Raw genomic sequence first — 17,027 nt, 5'->3', positions numbered from 1 at the left:
CACCTATTTTTTTTTCTAATTATTACCGGCGGATTTACCGTCAGAAATGTAAATCGGCCGGTAATAATTTAACTTGATGAATTCGACGTCTTTAGCACCAGTAAATTTTTGCTACTTTGCAACACTAAATCTGATGGTGCTCAGTATTTTTCTTGTAGTGTAGACCAAATTTATCTTTTGCAGTGAGTAAAATTAGTCAATTTATGCATAATCCATTGCTGGCACATTGAAAGGCAGTGAAGAGAGTTCTTAGATATGTGCAAAGCACCAAGCATCGTGGTCTGGTTCTACATAAGAGTGATGCCATGAGGTTGTATGGTTTTTCTGGCTCAGATTGGACAATAGACGCTAAGGATCGCAGGTTAGTGTTAGGTTACTGTGTGTACCTTGGTGCTAATTGGATTTCTTAGTCTTGTAGCAAACAAGTAACTATTTAAGATTTTATACTGAAATTAAGTTTCGGAGCCTGACATCTTGTGAAGCATAAATAGAATGGTTGCAGAATTTGCTTAATGAATAAGATGTAAAGTTGAATACTCCACCAACAATTTACTGTGGCAACCTTAGCACTGTATTACTTATGGCAAATCTTATCTTACACAGTAAGACAAAATATTTTCAGCTTGAGGTTCAGTTGATTTGAAACAAAATTCAGAAGAAGATGCTTCATGTTGTCCATGTCCCAGGAACTGATCAAGTGGCAGATTTGTTGACTAAACCTCTCACAGCAACAACATTTGAAAGGTTGAGGTCCAAATTGAGAGTTATTCCTAGGCCAACTATTAATTTGAGGGAGGTGTTAGTACACAGCATAATTGCTTGACTCCAAAACAAGAAAATCAAGGCTGATCAGTAAAGATTGGTTAGAAAATGGTTTGATTAGTTACAGCTTTATTAGGTTTAGCTCTTTGAAGTCCAACTATATAAATGATTAGTTGCTGAGCCTTATGTGGATCTTTAGTCATTCATTCTAATTCAGATTACTTCCGCAGTAAATTACTGCAGAACATTTTTCATCCATTCTCTGTTCTGATTTCTTTACTTTCTTTCTTCTAATTCTCTCATCACAAAGTACTCATCATACATTGTAAAACCCTTACAGCTTGAACATTAAATAGATCATAGAGTAAAATATAGTTGAAGTTATTTTTACTGCATATTCAAACGAAAATACTTCCAAAATGAGATACTCCACTTTACATTATGTTCACATTTACATCTATTATAAATAGTCGATTCCTTTTATTTGGAAATAAAAGAACAAAAATTAGGGAACGCCTCCGGGAGGAGGAGGTGGTGGTAGGGGTGGGGGGCGGCGAGGTAGGGAGCGAGGAGGCGGCGAAAACATTTGACCAGAATTTCTCACTCTTGGATGTTCATAGTAGCCGAGAATAGTATAGATGGTCTGCATAAGAGCGTAAAGAGATATCATTCCAATGAGAAGGTTGTAACCGCGCAACACAAGCCGGTCAAAGTGGCGAAATACCGTTGGGATCCAAGAATGGCGCAGTATTATGGAGTATTTTTTTATGCCGAGGCAACATGTGCCGCGATAGGAGTTAATCACGCTAACCATTTCCCAGTAAGGAGAATCACTTGCCTTGTCAGAATCAACTCCATGGACGATGGAACGGAAGAACTCCAACAATTTGCGGTTGCCCAAGTCCAAGTGATCCACTATCACTTGTTTATCTTTGAGAAGCTGAACATCGTTTTCGCAACACATTAAGCCGTTGAAAAATAATGCAGCCCAAGTACACTTGTGTTTGCAGCTGAATCCGGTATGGCCTTGCTCCCAAGCAATGAGATTCCGCCACGTCACTTCTGTTGATTTTGTGATGTGAAGCTGTGGAATTTCCAGAGTTCCATTGGTCTTCTGAAATTTTATGTTAAAGTTGAAGCCCCTTATTTCATTTGGTCCTTGAGTTGGGTTCTCATGCTTTTCCTCGTTACCTATAGGTGCAGGTAATCAAACTTAATAAATTGCGTGTAAAAAGTTTAAAACTAATTAAAATTAGGTACATGCTATGTGACTAGTATGATTATAAATTTTCATAATATTTAAAAAGCATTACTACAATTAGAGTAATTTTTTAATATTTAAAATAATTGTTAATTTAAAAAATAAAAGCAAAAAATGTTACAAAAATACACTAAAAATTTGTTTTTAATTTTAGTAAAAAAATTGTTAAAGTTGTATAGTCACAGTAACCACATTAACAACTACTATAAACTCTATCTATTATGTAATTAAATACAAAAGGAATGGTAGTGGTATAACTTAAGCTATAACATCTAAATTATTTGATTTATATATCAAATATGGTTAAAATTAGTCACTAAAATTAATTATTAGTGTAAAATATATATAAAATATAAAATATATACTAAAAATAAATAAAAATATTATTTGCATACTAAAATCAGCCACCATGTATTTGCGTATAAATATATGTATAGTTTAATTTATATTTTGTATTTTAATGTGTATTCTATACAGATAAATAATTTTAGTAATTGATTTTGGTATACACCTAATATGATTAAAAAATAAATTAAATTACACAAATAAATGATTAATTTTAGTATGCGAGTAACATTTTTGATATCCAATAATAAAGACCAAGATCATCACAAAAAAATTAAAAAATAAAAAATAAAACTTACTGTGTATAGTTTTGATTATTGTAACCCCAGCAGCTGCAAGAATGGGAGCACATCGATTGAGTTGAGCATAGGAAGTAAGCTGCTGAACATTGCTGGCAGCATCGGTGGTCTCTTCTCTTATCCCCTTCGCATCTTCCACATCATACCCACAATCGGAAGCACAATTGGCACAGGTATTCAATACCTTTTGGAAGTTAACAGATTTAATACTGTTGATCGGATTACAACACCTGTATGTTCATAGGATGTTCTCTTCAGACTCAAACTTGTCTTAATTATAAATTATAACAAGTTTTAAAAAATTGTAATTATTCCGGGCCGCTCAACTTTAGTTCATATGTAATTATTAGACCTTAGATACCTTTCAAAAAATAATATGCAGTCGGACATTTTGAAATTGTAAAACGGAATAAAAATGGACCTCTGCTCGTTTCTCTGATCCTGTTGCTCTCCTTCCTCTTCTTCACTATCTTCAGAGATGTAGGAGTGGATAAGTTCAAGAAAGTGACGAGACGCAACACCAGGGTTAAAGTCCGGCCTGAATCTTTCGTCCGGGATGTAGCCAAAGAAATTCAGTGCCAAACTTTCAATTGAAATATCATCCTCAACTAGAATTATTTCAGACAACTTATGGAGAATGATAAGCGGTATTTGGTTCTCCAACACCAACAAATCAGTCACTACCTCCCCTGTTCTCTTTACTTCGCCATCCGGGTTGGGAGGCGCCAACCGGCTTTTAAGTTTTTCATTGAATTCCTTTGAAGAACTAATGAGAAGCTCAAGCAAGAAACCAGCGTCAGACAACATGATATTCGCAAGGTCGTTCCATTCCATCTTCAGATCATCTGCATAGTTTGCGCGAACTTCTTTCTCCAACTTCAAAATGGCCTCCATGCATTCTTGAAGCTTTATTTTTGCTGGTTTGTTTGGTCCCCGATGAAGAAGAGATTGCATGGAGTGCAATTTGATGTTTTGCCATTTCATTAGGTCCCTTCTAGCTCCCTTGTAACGAGGGCCGATGGAAATGGTCTTTGGCATGAAAGCGTTCTTGTTACCTTCACGGAGTTTTCTTGGGACATTAGAAATTCCAATTGGCTCAGAGTGTGCTTGGAAACTGCCTAGTAATGCTTTCGACGCCGATTCCTTCCATCCATTCAAGTCGCCGTCTTCCATTCCATTGTTAGGAACATCATTTGCCGCCATTTCCTAAAACAAATTCGTTAATTGGCTACCTGCCTTGATGAGAGTTGCATTGTTATTCTATTCAAATTTAATTTCTTCATAATGCTTATGCCACCCACACAGAGGTATATACTAAACTCACTCATTAAAATTAATTTCTAATATAAAATATATATTAAAAATAAATTTAATAACATATATATTTATTCACAAATATATAATAAATGATTTTAATATTCTACTCTTCCATGCATATGGACCTTAGCTTATTATTTCAACCACAGCTATCTTGGATAGCTATATTTGTAAAGAAAAAAAATTAGAAATTTAAAATTTAAAACTTAAAAAAAAACGAAAATGATAGCATGATGGTCGACGTTAACAAGTGCCTGGTCAACAGTGGTGGTAAATTGCTGGTGGTGGTGAATAAAATTATAGTGTAGGAGGAAGGAGCAAAAAGTGAAAAAGAGCAATTTAAATAAAAATAATTAGTTTATTGGTTGAAATTAATAGGTATAAAAATTATTTTAATTTATGAATTGTCAAAATAATAATAATAATGATACATCCAATTGAAATAAATTAACTGCCATAGAGTAAGGTCACAAATTAACATGTATCAGTTAATTAGAGAAAAAATGTGAAAGAGTGTTTGCTATTTTATATAATATAATTTATTTCGTTTATAATAAAAATGAGATAGATATATTTGTATCTTGTATGTAATATAAATGAGGTATGATCACACAAAATTTAGCATATTATTGACCAACTAAAAAGAGTGTTTATATTATGCTTTTTAGTTTAGAAGGTAAAATCAATATATTTTTTTAATTTAAATCATAGAATTTTTTGTAATTTAAAAATTTTAATTGTTAAATTTTTCTATAAAGTAGTTTCTAATCAAATAAGAAATTAAAAAATTAACTCAAATCGATCCAAATCGTACTGTAAATACATTTTTATTATTTTGAGAAAATTATATTTTTATATTTACAAATATAATGTAAACAATATATATATATATATATATATATATATATAATAAAATAAATAGATATGTAATAAAAAAATATTACATATAGCTCATTTTCAAATGAGATAAAGACAAATTAGCGTGATTTATCTCATTTAAACAAGATATATAACTACTTTTTTCAATTTTATTATAAACAAAATGTACAATAGAAGTAAAAGCTTAATTATTTTATAAATTATATATATTGATAAATAAAATATCTAATTTATTTAGTTATAAAAAATCCATAAAAAACAGAATGTGAATTATATTATTTATATTAGTATTTATTTTTATTTAGTTTTTAATAAATATATTATAAAATACTTTATACTGAAATGTTTTTATTATTAATTATGAAATGACTAAAATATTTTTTAATTTATAAATATTAAATTATCCTTTGTAACTTTCTCGCCAACATAATAGTTAATTTTTAAAAAGTGATCTTCTAATATTAATTTTTAATTCTATTATAAATAAAAAATTTGATTTTAAAATGACTAAAATTCTAAAAAATTATTTTAATCCTTTAAAAAATTAACAAATAAAAGGTAATTTTGTTTTTTTTTTCGGTATGAGTTAAATGATATTGTTGTAAGAAAATTAAAAATAGTTTAGTCATTTTTTAAATTAATTAAAAAATATTTTAGTCATTCTAGAATTAATGGTGAGGATATTTTGATATATTATATAATAATTTTAAAAAAATAAATAAAAAATATTAATGAAAATAATATAGTCTATATATTGCATTTTAATTAGTCCACGTTGTATTTGTACGTACTAATTTTTCGCTATACAGAGCAAATACCTTGCTGTTTTAAAAATATTAAAAAATATTAATTTATTAAATAATATTACACATTTAAATTTTTTATAAACTAAGCCTAATAAAATTAAACAATAAAATTTAAAATAATACTAATTATAACTGATTTTTATTATGTTAAACCAATTTAATTAAATTTAATTAACAAAAATACTTAAATATGTAGTACTATTATAATAATTTGTATAACTTATGAAGTGACGGTATAATAATATTAAAATAAAAAAAATAATATTACATGACTAAAAAATATTATTATTTTTTATTAATATTTAGTCAATAATAATTTGTATTTATATTTATCAAAATTTTATACACATAAATCAATATAATTTACATTCATATATTTTTTAGATTTTACATCCATAAATTAGTAAAAATACTAAAAAGTCTCTAACCGAAGAATTTCTGATAAAAAATGTATATAAAAGAAGAGGAATGCTAGGAGACCAGCAATTTTGGTGTTTTGTAACCATCAATTGGCCATCAATAGTATTTTTAATGGTGTGAAATTACATCTAATAGTGGAAGATCACTCACTTTTATTTTGATGGTTAAGTGCTGGTCAGAAAACACAAAAGTTGCTGGCTCCTTAGACTTTTCCAAACTATATAAATATTAGTTAGGACCTGTGGTCTTCTCAACTAATGGATCGAGCGTTGTGTATTGGGAACGATTTCGTCTCCCTGCGAACGGGCAGTCGAGCACCACGCAAGTGCGACCTGTAAAACACTCTTAAAAGTTTTAAGTTAGAAGTTTATATTAGAATGATGTCAATAGTTTAGTGTAAGTTTATCAAATCTGAAGGGCTTAGAACCATTTCAGTGTTGATAATTGATTGAGCGATAAAACTATATAGTCAATGAATTATGATAATGGCTATATCTAATGATTATACGATTTAGAAGATTGTTCATTTGAACGAGGGTCTATTACATACCTAGCCCTGTAGAAGAGGATTGCAGAACAAAAGAGTAGAGTAGCAAGGATAGAATGAAGATAGTTGCAGAAAGGATATATGAAAGCCATATGTGCTAGAGCAACAAGCTATTCCCTTTTATAGGAAGAGGTGATGATGGTCTTGTAACAACCATTCAGAAACGACATCATTATTGCCACCTTTAATTTCATAAACTCACTATGTATGAGAATGTTTTATAAATTAAAATATTGATATATTAAATAATTTATTTTATGTTGTTTAAAATATTCAACCATATTTGTCTCACCTCGTTCTTTCTTTCTTTTTATCACTTACATAACAATATGTTTCTAAACTTGCTTTATCATTTTGTAAACTTGAGTCAAACTTTAGTTTAGGTGAGTCTGATTTATATCCGTAAATAATATATAGTTAATGTATTGGGTGGTAAATGGGTCTGAATTTGTTGGGTCCATTCGCGTAATCCGTCAAAAAAACCGGGTCGGTTGGAAATTGAAATCATCACATTTCGAAAGTCTAATATACACTATTTAAATTATGGATTTTGACGGACTTTGGCGGGCCGGAAGAGCCTGACTGGTTTTAGTGGTTTTTTTGCTAATATTTATTTTGTTTTAAAAAATTTAATTTACAATTATATTTATTACATATTTATAATTATAAATATTTTAATATTTGTAAATTTAAAAATTATAATTTTTTATATTTTTAGAAATTATATATATTATTTAATATTTAATAATAAAAAAAATTTGCCTACTAATCTGCCAGCCTGCCGTTAAGTGGAGGCAGAGTGAGATTTCAAAACCGTCTTATTAGATAGGATAGGGTGTGCAAATTCGCCAGAAAACAGATTTTTGACGAGCTGGAATAAGACGGGTGAACTTTTTCACTTGTCACTCCTATTTAGGCATGTTACTTTTTATAAGTCCTTTTTTATGTTCGAGTCCAACTTGTTTAAAAACTCAACAAACTCACGAGTTTATTTAAAAAAATATATTAATAATTTAAAATAATAAACTTTTTTAAAAATTTAAATTGATATTAAATGTATAATTCTAAAAGTTATAATTCATCATATATAAATCATAATTAATTTATATATCAATCAATTGTCATATATCATAACTTATAATTTATAAACATAAATTTTTTCTTTAAAAAAATTCCTCAATTTTGACTAATATGATTATTTATTTTTTTAATTTTGTTTTATATTTATTATAAGTAAATAGTTAAAAATTTAAATTAAAAATATTTTTTAAAAAAAATTAACAAGACAACCTCACGAATTTTATAAACTTTGTAAAGTCTATGGTCTGACCATTTTAATTAATAAATTTTACACAAAATTTAAATTTAATCTGTCTAATAACACGAACTGAATCGAAGCGAATTACAATTTTTTGTCCGGTAGCCTGACTCAATTCAACTTCTATTGTGCATGATATATACTTTGAAAGGAAAAAATCTACTTTTAAAATCTTATTTTATGGTGAAAATTAAAATAAATATGTCATAAGCAAGATTTACGGAACGTAAATATGCAAATTTAAATGTTGACCTTTTTCATGCAACTAAATTGATAAAAAAATTGATTTATCTTTTATAAGAGGTTGTTAGCTGATTTTTTTTTTTTCGCTTCATCTTAATTTAGAAGATATTTTTCAAACTGAACTTATTACATATATAATAAACATGGACACCAAGAAAAAGTATTACATAATATACATTTATTATATTCTATCATATATTACTAATTTTATAATTAAAATATATTATATATCATTTTTTATTATAATAAAATTAAATATTTTTTAAATTAAAGAATTCTTCGCTCTTTCTTCTCTCTTTTTTTATCTTTCTTATTTTTTCACCCACTTTATCTTTCTTATATATTATTATCAATAACTTATTGCAAATTTTTTGACCATCAAATATTTAATATGACATTCTCTAATTACATTTAAATTAAATTAAAATTAAAATTAAAATTAAAATATAAATATATTATATATTACTAACTAATTTAATAATCAAAATATGTCACATAACACTCTCTAATTAAAATTAAGAAAAAATATTTTCTTTCAAAATTAATAAACTTCTTTCTTATTACATTCTGTTATCTACCTCTTTTTTTTTTCTATTTCTCTCTATCATTTTTATTTTATATATAATTTATAATTTATATTTGATATTAATAATTTGACAAACCAAAATGTATTACTAGATATTTTTTATTACAACTAAAATAACATTTTTCTTTCCAAACTAACTCACTTGCTCTATCTCTCATTCTTCTTATTTATCTTTCTCTCTCTTTTTTCTCATTTTCTATTTTTCTCTACATTTCTATTTTACAAAAATTAAAATTAATAAGATAATATAATTCAAATTAAAAATATTATTATTATATGTATTTTTTTATTTAATTTTAAATTTTTACTATTTATATATCTTTTTAATCTATATTTTTTCTTTTCTCTTCTTTCAAATATTTATTACATATAATTTGAAGAGAATACTAATGTTGTGATTAAAAGTTAGAATCAAGATTTAATTATTTAAAAAAAATTGAGTTAATTTTATAACTATTAATATAAATTTTTTTATACTAGTATATAATTATATTTTTATATTCATAAAGAGAGAAAATATTATTTTTAAATAATAAGTATAAAAATTAATTATTTTTATTTAATTTATACAACAAATTTAACATCTAATCAAATAAAAAAATATACACATTAAATTTTTTTAAATTTTAGATAATAAATAATAAAATTAATCATTAATAAAGAATTAAACTCTTTCGCATGAAAATAATAATAACTAATAATCTTATTATTTAATTTTTTTATGTATAAAGACTCATGTCTTCTTAACTGATGAAAATTTTTATCTCTTACAATTTTTTTATAAAAGTAATTTTATTTATAAATTTTTTGTATCACCATCTATAATGCCATAACAAAATCAATATAATTTTAAAAAATTTATATTCATGTATTATTACAAATTAAAATACTGATTAATATCTAAATTTCTATCTTAAAGTCACAAAAAAAAATCTATCTTCACGTAAAGCCAACTTTAAATATTTTTATGGGAGGTTACACCTTATTTTATAACATGAATTATATCAAAGGTGGCGTTGTTGCGTTAATTCTACCCTTTAATTTGTTTAGATAGTCCGTCCTTAATTACTTAGTTTTATCACGTCGATATTATTTAAGAAAAATCAATTAAGTATACATTAAAATTAATTATTAAAATTAATTATTAAAATATATATATTTTGAAATATAAAATAATAAAAATATATATTAAATACAATTATACATAATTAAATTATATATATTTATATATAAATATATAATAATTTATTTTAATAGTTAATTTTAATATATAAATAATATTTTAAAAAAAAATAATATACTTGCAGAATCTTTTAAAAATGCTGTTAAAACTAATTATTATTATTATTATCGAAAGAATTCATTCTAATATCAAATTAGTAGTTTAATTTATATATAATTTTAACCAATTTTATATTTCCAGCTAATAGAATTGAAAGAAAGTGTCGCATTATGATAAATAGCTATATATTACAATAATTATCTGCAATAATTTAACATCTTTTCGTTTCTTCTATTATTAAACCTGTCTCGTAGCCAAAAAGCTTGTCAACTTTTTTTTCACTTTCCACAATTTGTTTGCACCGTGGTTTTACACTTTTATCATTATATGGAGCTGGCTGTGTAGACTGTAGAATCGAGGTTTTTTTTATTTAAATAATAATTATAAAATTTTCAATTTTGGTTAAAAATTAAAATAGAAAGAATTAATTATTACAATTTTATCATTTTTATGTACTCTTAATGTCTCTAGCTCGCACGCTAAATAACGCCAAAAAAGGCTGCAAAGAGGTTTTTTCTCATTTAATCATTTTCACATTTAACATTTAAATTTTTACAGCAACCACATTGAATGCTTGGATGTAGAAAAGGAGAAAAAAAAAGACGAGAAGGAAAGGAAAGGAAAAAAAAAAAAAAGAAATGTTGCAAAGTGAGAATATCAATCAATATTCACAGACAAATTTGGAGATCATCTGTAAATTAAAGTCTCACATCGTGGTTGGAGAGAAGAATAAAATATGTCTTATAAAAATGTAAATATTTTTCATTTATGAATACATTTTGATAATATTGATATAAAAATACCGAAGTCACCTACCTTGTGTTTTGTTTTTTGCATTTTTTATTTCTGTAATTTATACTTTATAGTCCTTTCTTTTAAATTCTGCAATACATCATTTTATTTCTTTTTGTTGATTTGTTTTATATTTGTTCTCACTTTTTGTAAGTTTCATTCTTTTTTTCACTCTTACTTTAATTAGTTTGCTGAAGGTTGCATGCGAGTTTTAAATTCTGTTTACCAAGCAAATTGAGATATTTAATACAAGTTATCAATAATTTATTTATTTGAGTTGAGTTGAATAAAATTTAAGAAAAAGACGAAATATTTCAAATTTTTATCCCTATTTCACTATTAAACTAGCGAAATATATTCAAATTTAAAATTGGACATACAAGTATTTTGCTAATTAATTGAGAAGCAAAATATACAAATAATAATGTTTTATCTTTATTTCCTTGTTTAGCCGGAGAAATACACTAAAAATACATATATAAAAACGTAAGTCTTTCTATTTTTAACCCAAATTGAAAAATATATATTTTTATTTAAATAAAAATACATCAAATTAAAGGATGTATACATACATTAATTAAATAATGAATTCTAGTATGATTATCCTATAGTGGTTACAGTGATTATGTAAATATTATTAAAATTAAAGTCACTCTTAACAAATACTAGGCAGAAATGCAATAATGAAAAAAATGTATTATTATTTCCCTATTTTAAAAACAGTAAAGATGAGTACAATATATACACAATCAAATCTTCTAGAAAATCTATAAGATTCCTAATGAATAACAATATCGTGATGACTTGCTATATCTACTAGAATTGTGATGACTCAGTTATTCTAAAATGATGTATGGAAAAAGCAAGTAGAAAAAAGAAGAAAAAACTAGATTATACTTTTTCGGCTTAACCTTAAATTTGTGAGGTCAGTTGATTCAAGTATTTTTAACCCTAATTAAATTGTCATGTGCTGAAAACAGGGAAAGCATGAAGGTGGGTTTTGGTCCCACAACTTGAGCCACAATCATGAATATCACTCAGTAATAACTAGTCAATAGTCAATACACTATAATAGCGAAGTCACCATTCTAACCTTCTAACTACCTTCTCATGTCCACAATTACATGTGTGAAGAAGTCACAATTCGACCCCTCTACCTATCTACGATTTCAGGACCTCAAGCAATCCCATGATGATCATATATACAGTAAAGTAGTGCATCAATGGCAAATTAAGCACAAGCACACACAAACGTTAGGGAAATCTATTGATGATTATATGGTGCAAAGTTTAACAATGCCAAGAATCGATCCTATATTTTTAATCCCAAACATGCATGATGTAATCAAGTTTGTTAATGTGCAAATTCTTAATTTAGTCGAGTTGATAGAGAAAGTAATGCAAATCGAGTTAATAGGATAATAGATAAAAAATAAATCGGTTTCAATAACATACTTGACAAATGTCAGATCAATAGAAAAATGTTTACGGTAAAATTCTATAAAATTATGATATTAAAAAAGAAAAAAAAACTATTTTCTAATGCCGAGCTTGGAAGCAAGCAAGGACCAGTAACAACAATAAGGGAGTACTTGCTAAAGGTAACAATGGGTAGGTAGAGTTAAGTTTGAAGCTAACCCTAATTTTATTCGGGGGTTAAACTTTTTAGATAAATTAAACCCTATAATATCGATCTAAATTCTAACTCTACCTATTTTTAATTCGCGGACATTCAACTCTATCTGCGAGTTACAAAAAAGATGCAATATTATTATATAAAATAATGAAAATTTAAAATAGAATTGACTTTTATGTAAAAAAAAATATTAAATTATCAATTAATAATCTTCTTTTAGTAGTTAAGGATCTTTTGCATTTAGCGAGAAATATTTGATTCAAAATTCACTTAAAACATATTTTTATATAAGTATATAATATATACATATATAGGGTGCGGGTTAGTCGGGTAGAGTTAAAACTCAATCCACACCCTATCCTACTTACTGCAGATCGGGTTGGCAACCCTACCCGACTGAATGGGGTCGGATTGAATACCTGCGGGTAGGATACATGATACCACCCCTACACTTGCCTCATTGTGTTTTCAATTTTTTTAAAATTATAATTATATACCTTGTGTTATGTGTCTCAATTCGAATTTTAAATGATTCTATCAAGTATAGCAATTTTTTTCAGTGGGGGCGGATATCTGCAGAAAATTACCCACCGGAGGACAGATTTAGGAGTAAAATCTCCTCGTGGGTGACGGAAACAGGGACTCATTTATTATATGGAGCGGGAGTGGAGATAGAGTCACTGTCCCGTGAAGACCCATATAATCCCCGTTATAAGAAATTACCAAAATGTCCTTCATACACACACACACACATATATATAGGTTTCACTCCAATCGTATTAACCCTAGCCTCCATTTCATTTCTCTAGACATGAACCTTAACCTCTTCTCTTTGAGACTCTACTAAACCACCACAATCTACTGCCAACTCCAATTCACTGTCCACCTCTCTTCTTCCATTTCTTTCTGTTGGTCGCCGCCCCCAAACCCCCTCACTGTCGCACTCCCCCAGTCCCCGTAAACTCCCTCACACTTGCAATTTTCCTCCCTCAAAACAAGGAACGTCGTTGCCGGCTTCACACGTCAGGAGCATCGCGCCATCGCCTTCTTTGTTGCGTCAGGAGCGTCGCGCTATCGCCATTCTCGTCGCAGCAGGAGCGGCGCATCGTCACCGTCTTCGTGGCAGCAAGAGCATCGTGCCGTCGCCGTTTAGTGAGCATCACTGTTCATCTTCGTCATTTCTGCAATCCCATTTTTTGTGATTCATGTGATTTTCAGTGAATTTTTTGCAATTTCTGTGATCTACCTTAGAGTATTTTTTAATTTGATTTCTGTAATATCTGTGATTTTCTGCCATTTCTGTAATTATTATTTCATATATGCACCTCTGTCAGTGATTAATACCTTCAATTTGATTTACCAATAAGCAATGAATGTTATTTACTAATTTTAATTTAACCCCATTCTTGGAAGTATTACTAAATGATAGATTATCATTGGCTCTGGAATTTACCTTCAATTTCTGCTATGGTATTTGGTTTTATCAATTTTTTCCTTTTTTTATAAAATCTGCGGATACCTAAGTTCCCGGCGGAGACGTAGTCTCCGTTTTCCGTTGCGGGAACGAGGCGGATATTGTAACATCCTAACTATCAAAATGTCATGTTTCCGGCTGCGCCACTCCGATAGATCGGGTATTACGATAATTCTTAAAATATTTAATACTAAAATATGAGCCTGTTTAAAACTTTAAACCGTATAACCGTTCCAGAATACTTTTTGGTAGGTAACATACATCCATATATATAATGCAACTTACAAAACTCACAAACAATATATATATATATATATATATATATATATATATATATATATATATATATATATATAATACAATTCATATCCCTCTTACAGAATGTATAGAGATAAAGGCGAGGGAACAATAAATAATGACTAAAGCAATACAAAATATCACGACAACAACAACTAGGTAAACTCCTCATGACTTATGCGTCCATATCCTGAAAAGGGAAATTTGTAAGGGGGGTGAGAACATCATCCTCGAAAGGGTTCTCAGTAGAGGATTTTTGAGAATTACTATAATAGGATATGTGAAGGTAAAACCATTACAGTGATTATAATCCGTCTTATGCTTCTTTCTAAACCAAAGGTTTAATATCAAAAATCCAAAATCCTCTCTGAAAGAAAAAACTGTTAATTCCTCAATAAAATAAATCATAAGCCTTTTTGAAAGTTTTTCTTACACAGTATGAATGACCAAGCTGTTCCAAGCATAGGTTCGTTAATTCTATGCTGAACCAGTTTAGTTTTTCATACTTTCCTAAACCAAACACAACCTTTGGCCCATCTCAAAATCAACCACGGCCCTAGGCCCAAATAATCCAAACAGCAGCCAATCCACCACAATACAATCAACTTCTCAGTCACAAACACAAGTAAAAGGTTCAAGCACAATCAAGCAGTTACTTCAAGTAGGGCAATTAACAATTAAACACAATTAATCACATATGCAAACCAAGTACAATATGCACACCCAAACAATGTCACATAGATGGATATGATGAATGTCTGTCCTAGTGGCTGATGAGTCTCATCTGTCGGTTATAAAGCCTACCCGATAAGTCCTGGTAGCTAACCATTGGATTGTCCCTCTGTCGTGCATCCCCAACTCGTGTTATTCACAATCATAATCATAATCATAATCACACAACACCTATACTGGTGTTATTCCACGGGGGCGAGCTCATCCAGAACTTTCACAGTGTCCGGCCACACTTACGACATAGGGTTAGCAGAGTATCAAGTCTCAACCTGGAGCACGTGGTGGCTAGCCACTGCTTTTACCCAGGGAAACTCGTATCTCAGATAATTGGAAGTGCAACAATCACTTTATCAGCTCAATAATTATTCATATTCATACTCAGCCATCCGGCTCATAACATATTCCACAATCAGCCATAATTCATTATCATATACAGCCACTCCGGCTCATAACATATTCCAAAATCAGACACAATTCGTTATCATATACAACCATTCCAGCTCACAACACAATAGCACTTCCACTATCCAATATCATAAAACTCATAAAATCATCATTCAAGCCAAAAATTCACATTTCTCAAATCACTTCTAGCTTATAAGCCATCTTTTTCAAAAGAAATTTCCTCTTTCAAAACAAGCCACACTTCCACAACATCCTTCTAAAACTTCCAAACGATTCAGCAACTAGACCAAATTAAAAATCTATTTTGAAAGATCCAAAAATCAGTCATCCAAAAATAGAATTTGGTAATAAAAATTTCTCAGCAGAGTCTCAAGACTTTAGGGAAAGACAACCTATCTCAATCTCTTAAAAGTTTATTGAAACTCTTAAAATCATAGACTCTTGGTTTAAGTAAATAGAAAGTGAATTTATTATAAAACCGAATCATATAAAGTCACAAGTCCCAACCCAATCCAAAACCAATTCACTTGAAAAAGAGCCAATCCATTTAAATCAAAACCACTTCTAGGTTCCTTCTTAAAACCAATTCTCTGACTTCTTCCAAAATGTCACAACGCAATTATTAAATCAAAAGTCCAATTTCCTTTAACATCACCAAAAGCTCCTCCGAACGAAATCCTTAAGTCTAACTAAAAGCATAAGCCCTTTTTATATTTAAAATCAGTATTAGAACATAATACTTTTTTTCAATGATTCAAAATGGTAAAGTAATTCCTTTCTAAATAAATTGAACTCAAGACATATAGTTTTCTTAAATAAATTAAACTCGAAAACATAACTATTTTCTTAATAAATCAGATAATACACTTTCTCAAATCCAAGCCTTTCTAAATAACTTTTCAAACAAAGTCTAAGATTTTTATAGAAATTTCGGCAGCACCTCCCCTAAAACTTGGACTTTTGCCACCCTTTTCGGGTCCCAACCAAACCATTTCACAATCCTTTTCAACGGTCCAAAACTCAAAATCAGTTCAAAATCAAGCTAAATCCAACATTCGTCTTATTTTCATATCTCAAGAAAACCGTTTCAAGATCAAATTATTATCAAGTGATTAAACTTGATTTCAAAACTTTAAAAGGAACAACTTTAAAGAGATACTCCAAAATAGTTCGTTTCACAAAACCCAACAATAGTCCAGTCAAATAAGCATTCACATCCATCCAAGACAATCAAACAATACACAAGACTTATACAATCACCAAAGGCATATTTCTCATATCAGTATCCATATATAACAGTTTCAGATGAATAAATTTAGTTTTCTGAAAAAGACCCATATCTTTCAACTATTGCATTGTGCATGCAGTGTTGATATTTGGTGTATGCAATTAAGAAGTGATAGAATTGTTACCATGTCTGACGAAGTTTCAAATGGCAATGCAAAAACAAGTAATATCCTAATAACTGCTACACAAATTTTTGCAAATTTAATTCCACATGCAGAGTATAATTTTGGGGAGAATCTTGCAATTATTGATACAAGTGTTGGTGGTAGTGGGCGAAATTCATGCCCTAGGATCACCCCAGTGCAGAATCAATCGCAAGTAACCGCAGGTTGGCTTCCA

At 28.7% G+C, this 17,027-nt stretch overlaps 1 protein-coding gene across 2 annotated transcripts; it reads right to left on the bottom strand.

Moving 5' to 3' along the window:
* Positions 1–1,195: 1,195 nt before the first annotated feature.
* LOC130976767 (putative UPF0481 protein At3g02645) lies at positions 1,196–6,717 on the bottom strand. 2 transcript variants are annotated; one of them, XM_057901691.1, is made up of 5 exons: positions 6,640–6,717; positions 6,240–6,421; positions 3,089–3,873; positions 2,668–2,897; positions 1,196–1,953 (listed from the first exon to the last, which is right to left on the bottom strand). In XM_057901691.1, the coding sequence occupies exons 3-5, from the start codon at positions 3,868–3,870 to the stop codon at positions 1,268–1,270; spliced, it is 1,698 nt and encodes a 565-aa protein (XP_057757674.1). In that variant the 5' UTR covers positions 3,871–3,873; positions 6,240–6,421; positions 6,640–6,717; the 3' UTR covers positions 1,196–1,267. The 2 variants fall into 2 exon arrangements, with proteins under 2 accessions (XP_057757674.1, XP_057757673.1); XM_057901690.1 differs by having other exon boundaries at positions 6,329–6,421.
* Between the last annotated feature and the right edge of the window lie 10,310 nt (positions 6,718–17,027).

Source organism: Arachis stenosperma, chromosome 4 (genome assembly GCF_014773155.1).
Source record: "Arachis stenosperma cultivar V10309 chromosome 4, arast.V10309.gnm1.PFL2, whole genome shotgun sequence".
NCBI classification, from domain to species: Eukaryota; Viridiplantae; Streptophyta; class Magnoliopsida; order Fabales; family Fabaceae; genus Arachis; species Arachis stenosperma.
Note: the sequence above shows the minus strand (reverse complement) of the source record. Positions and strands in the feature narration are given on the sequence as shown.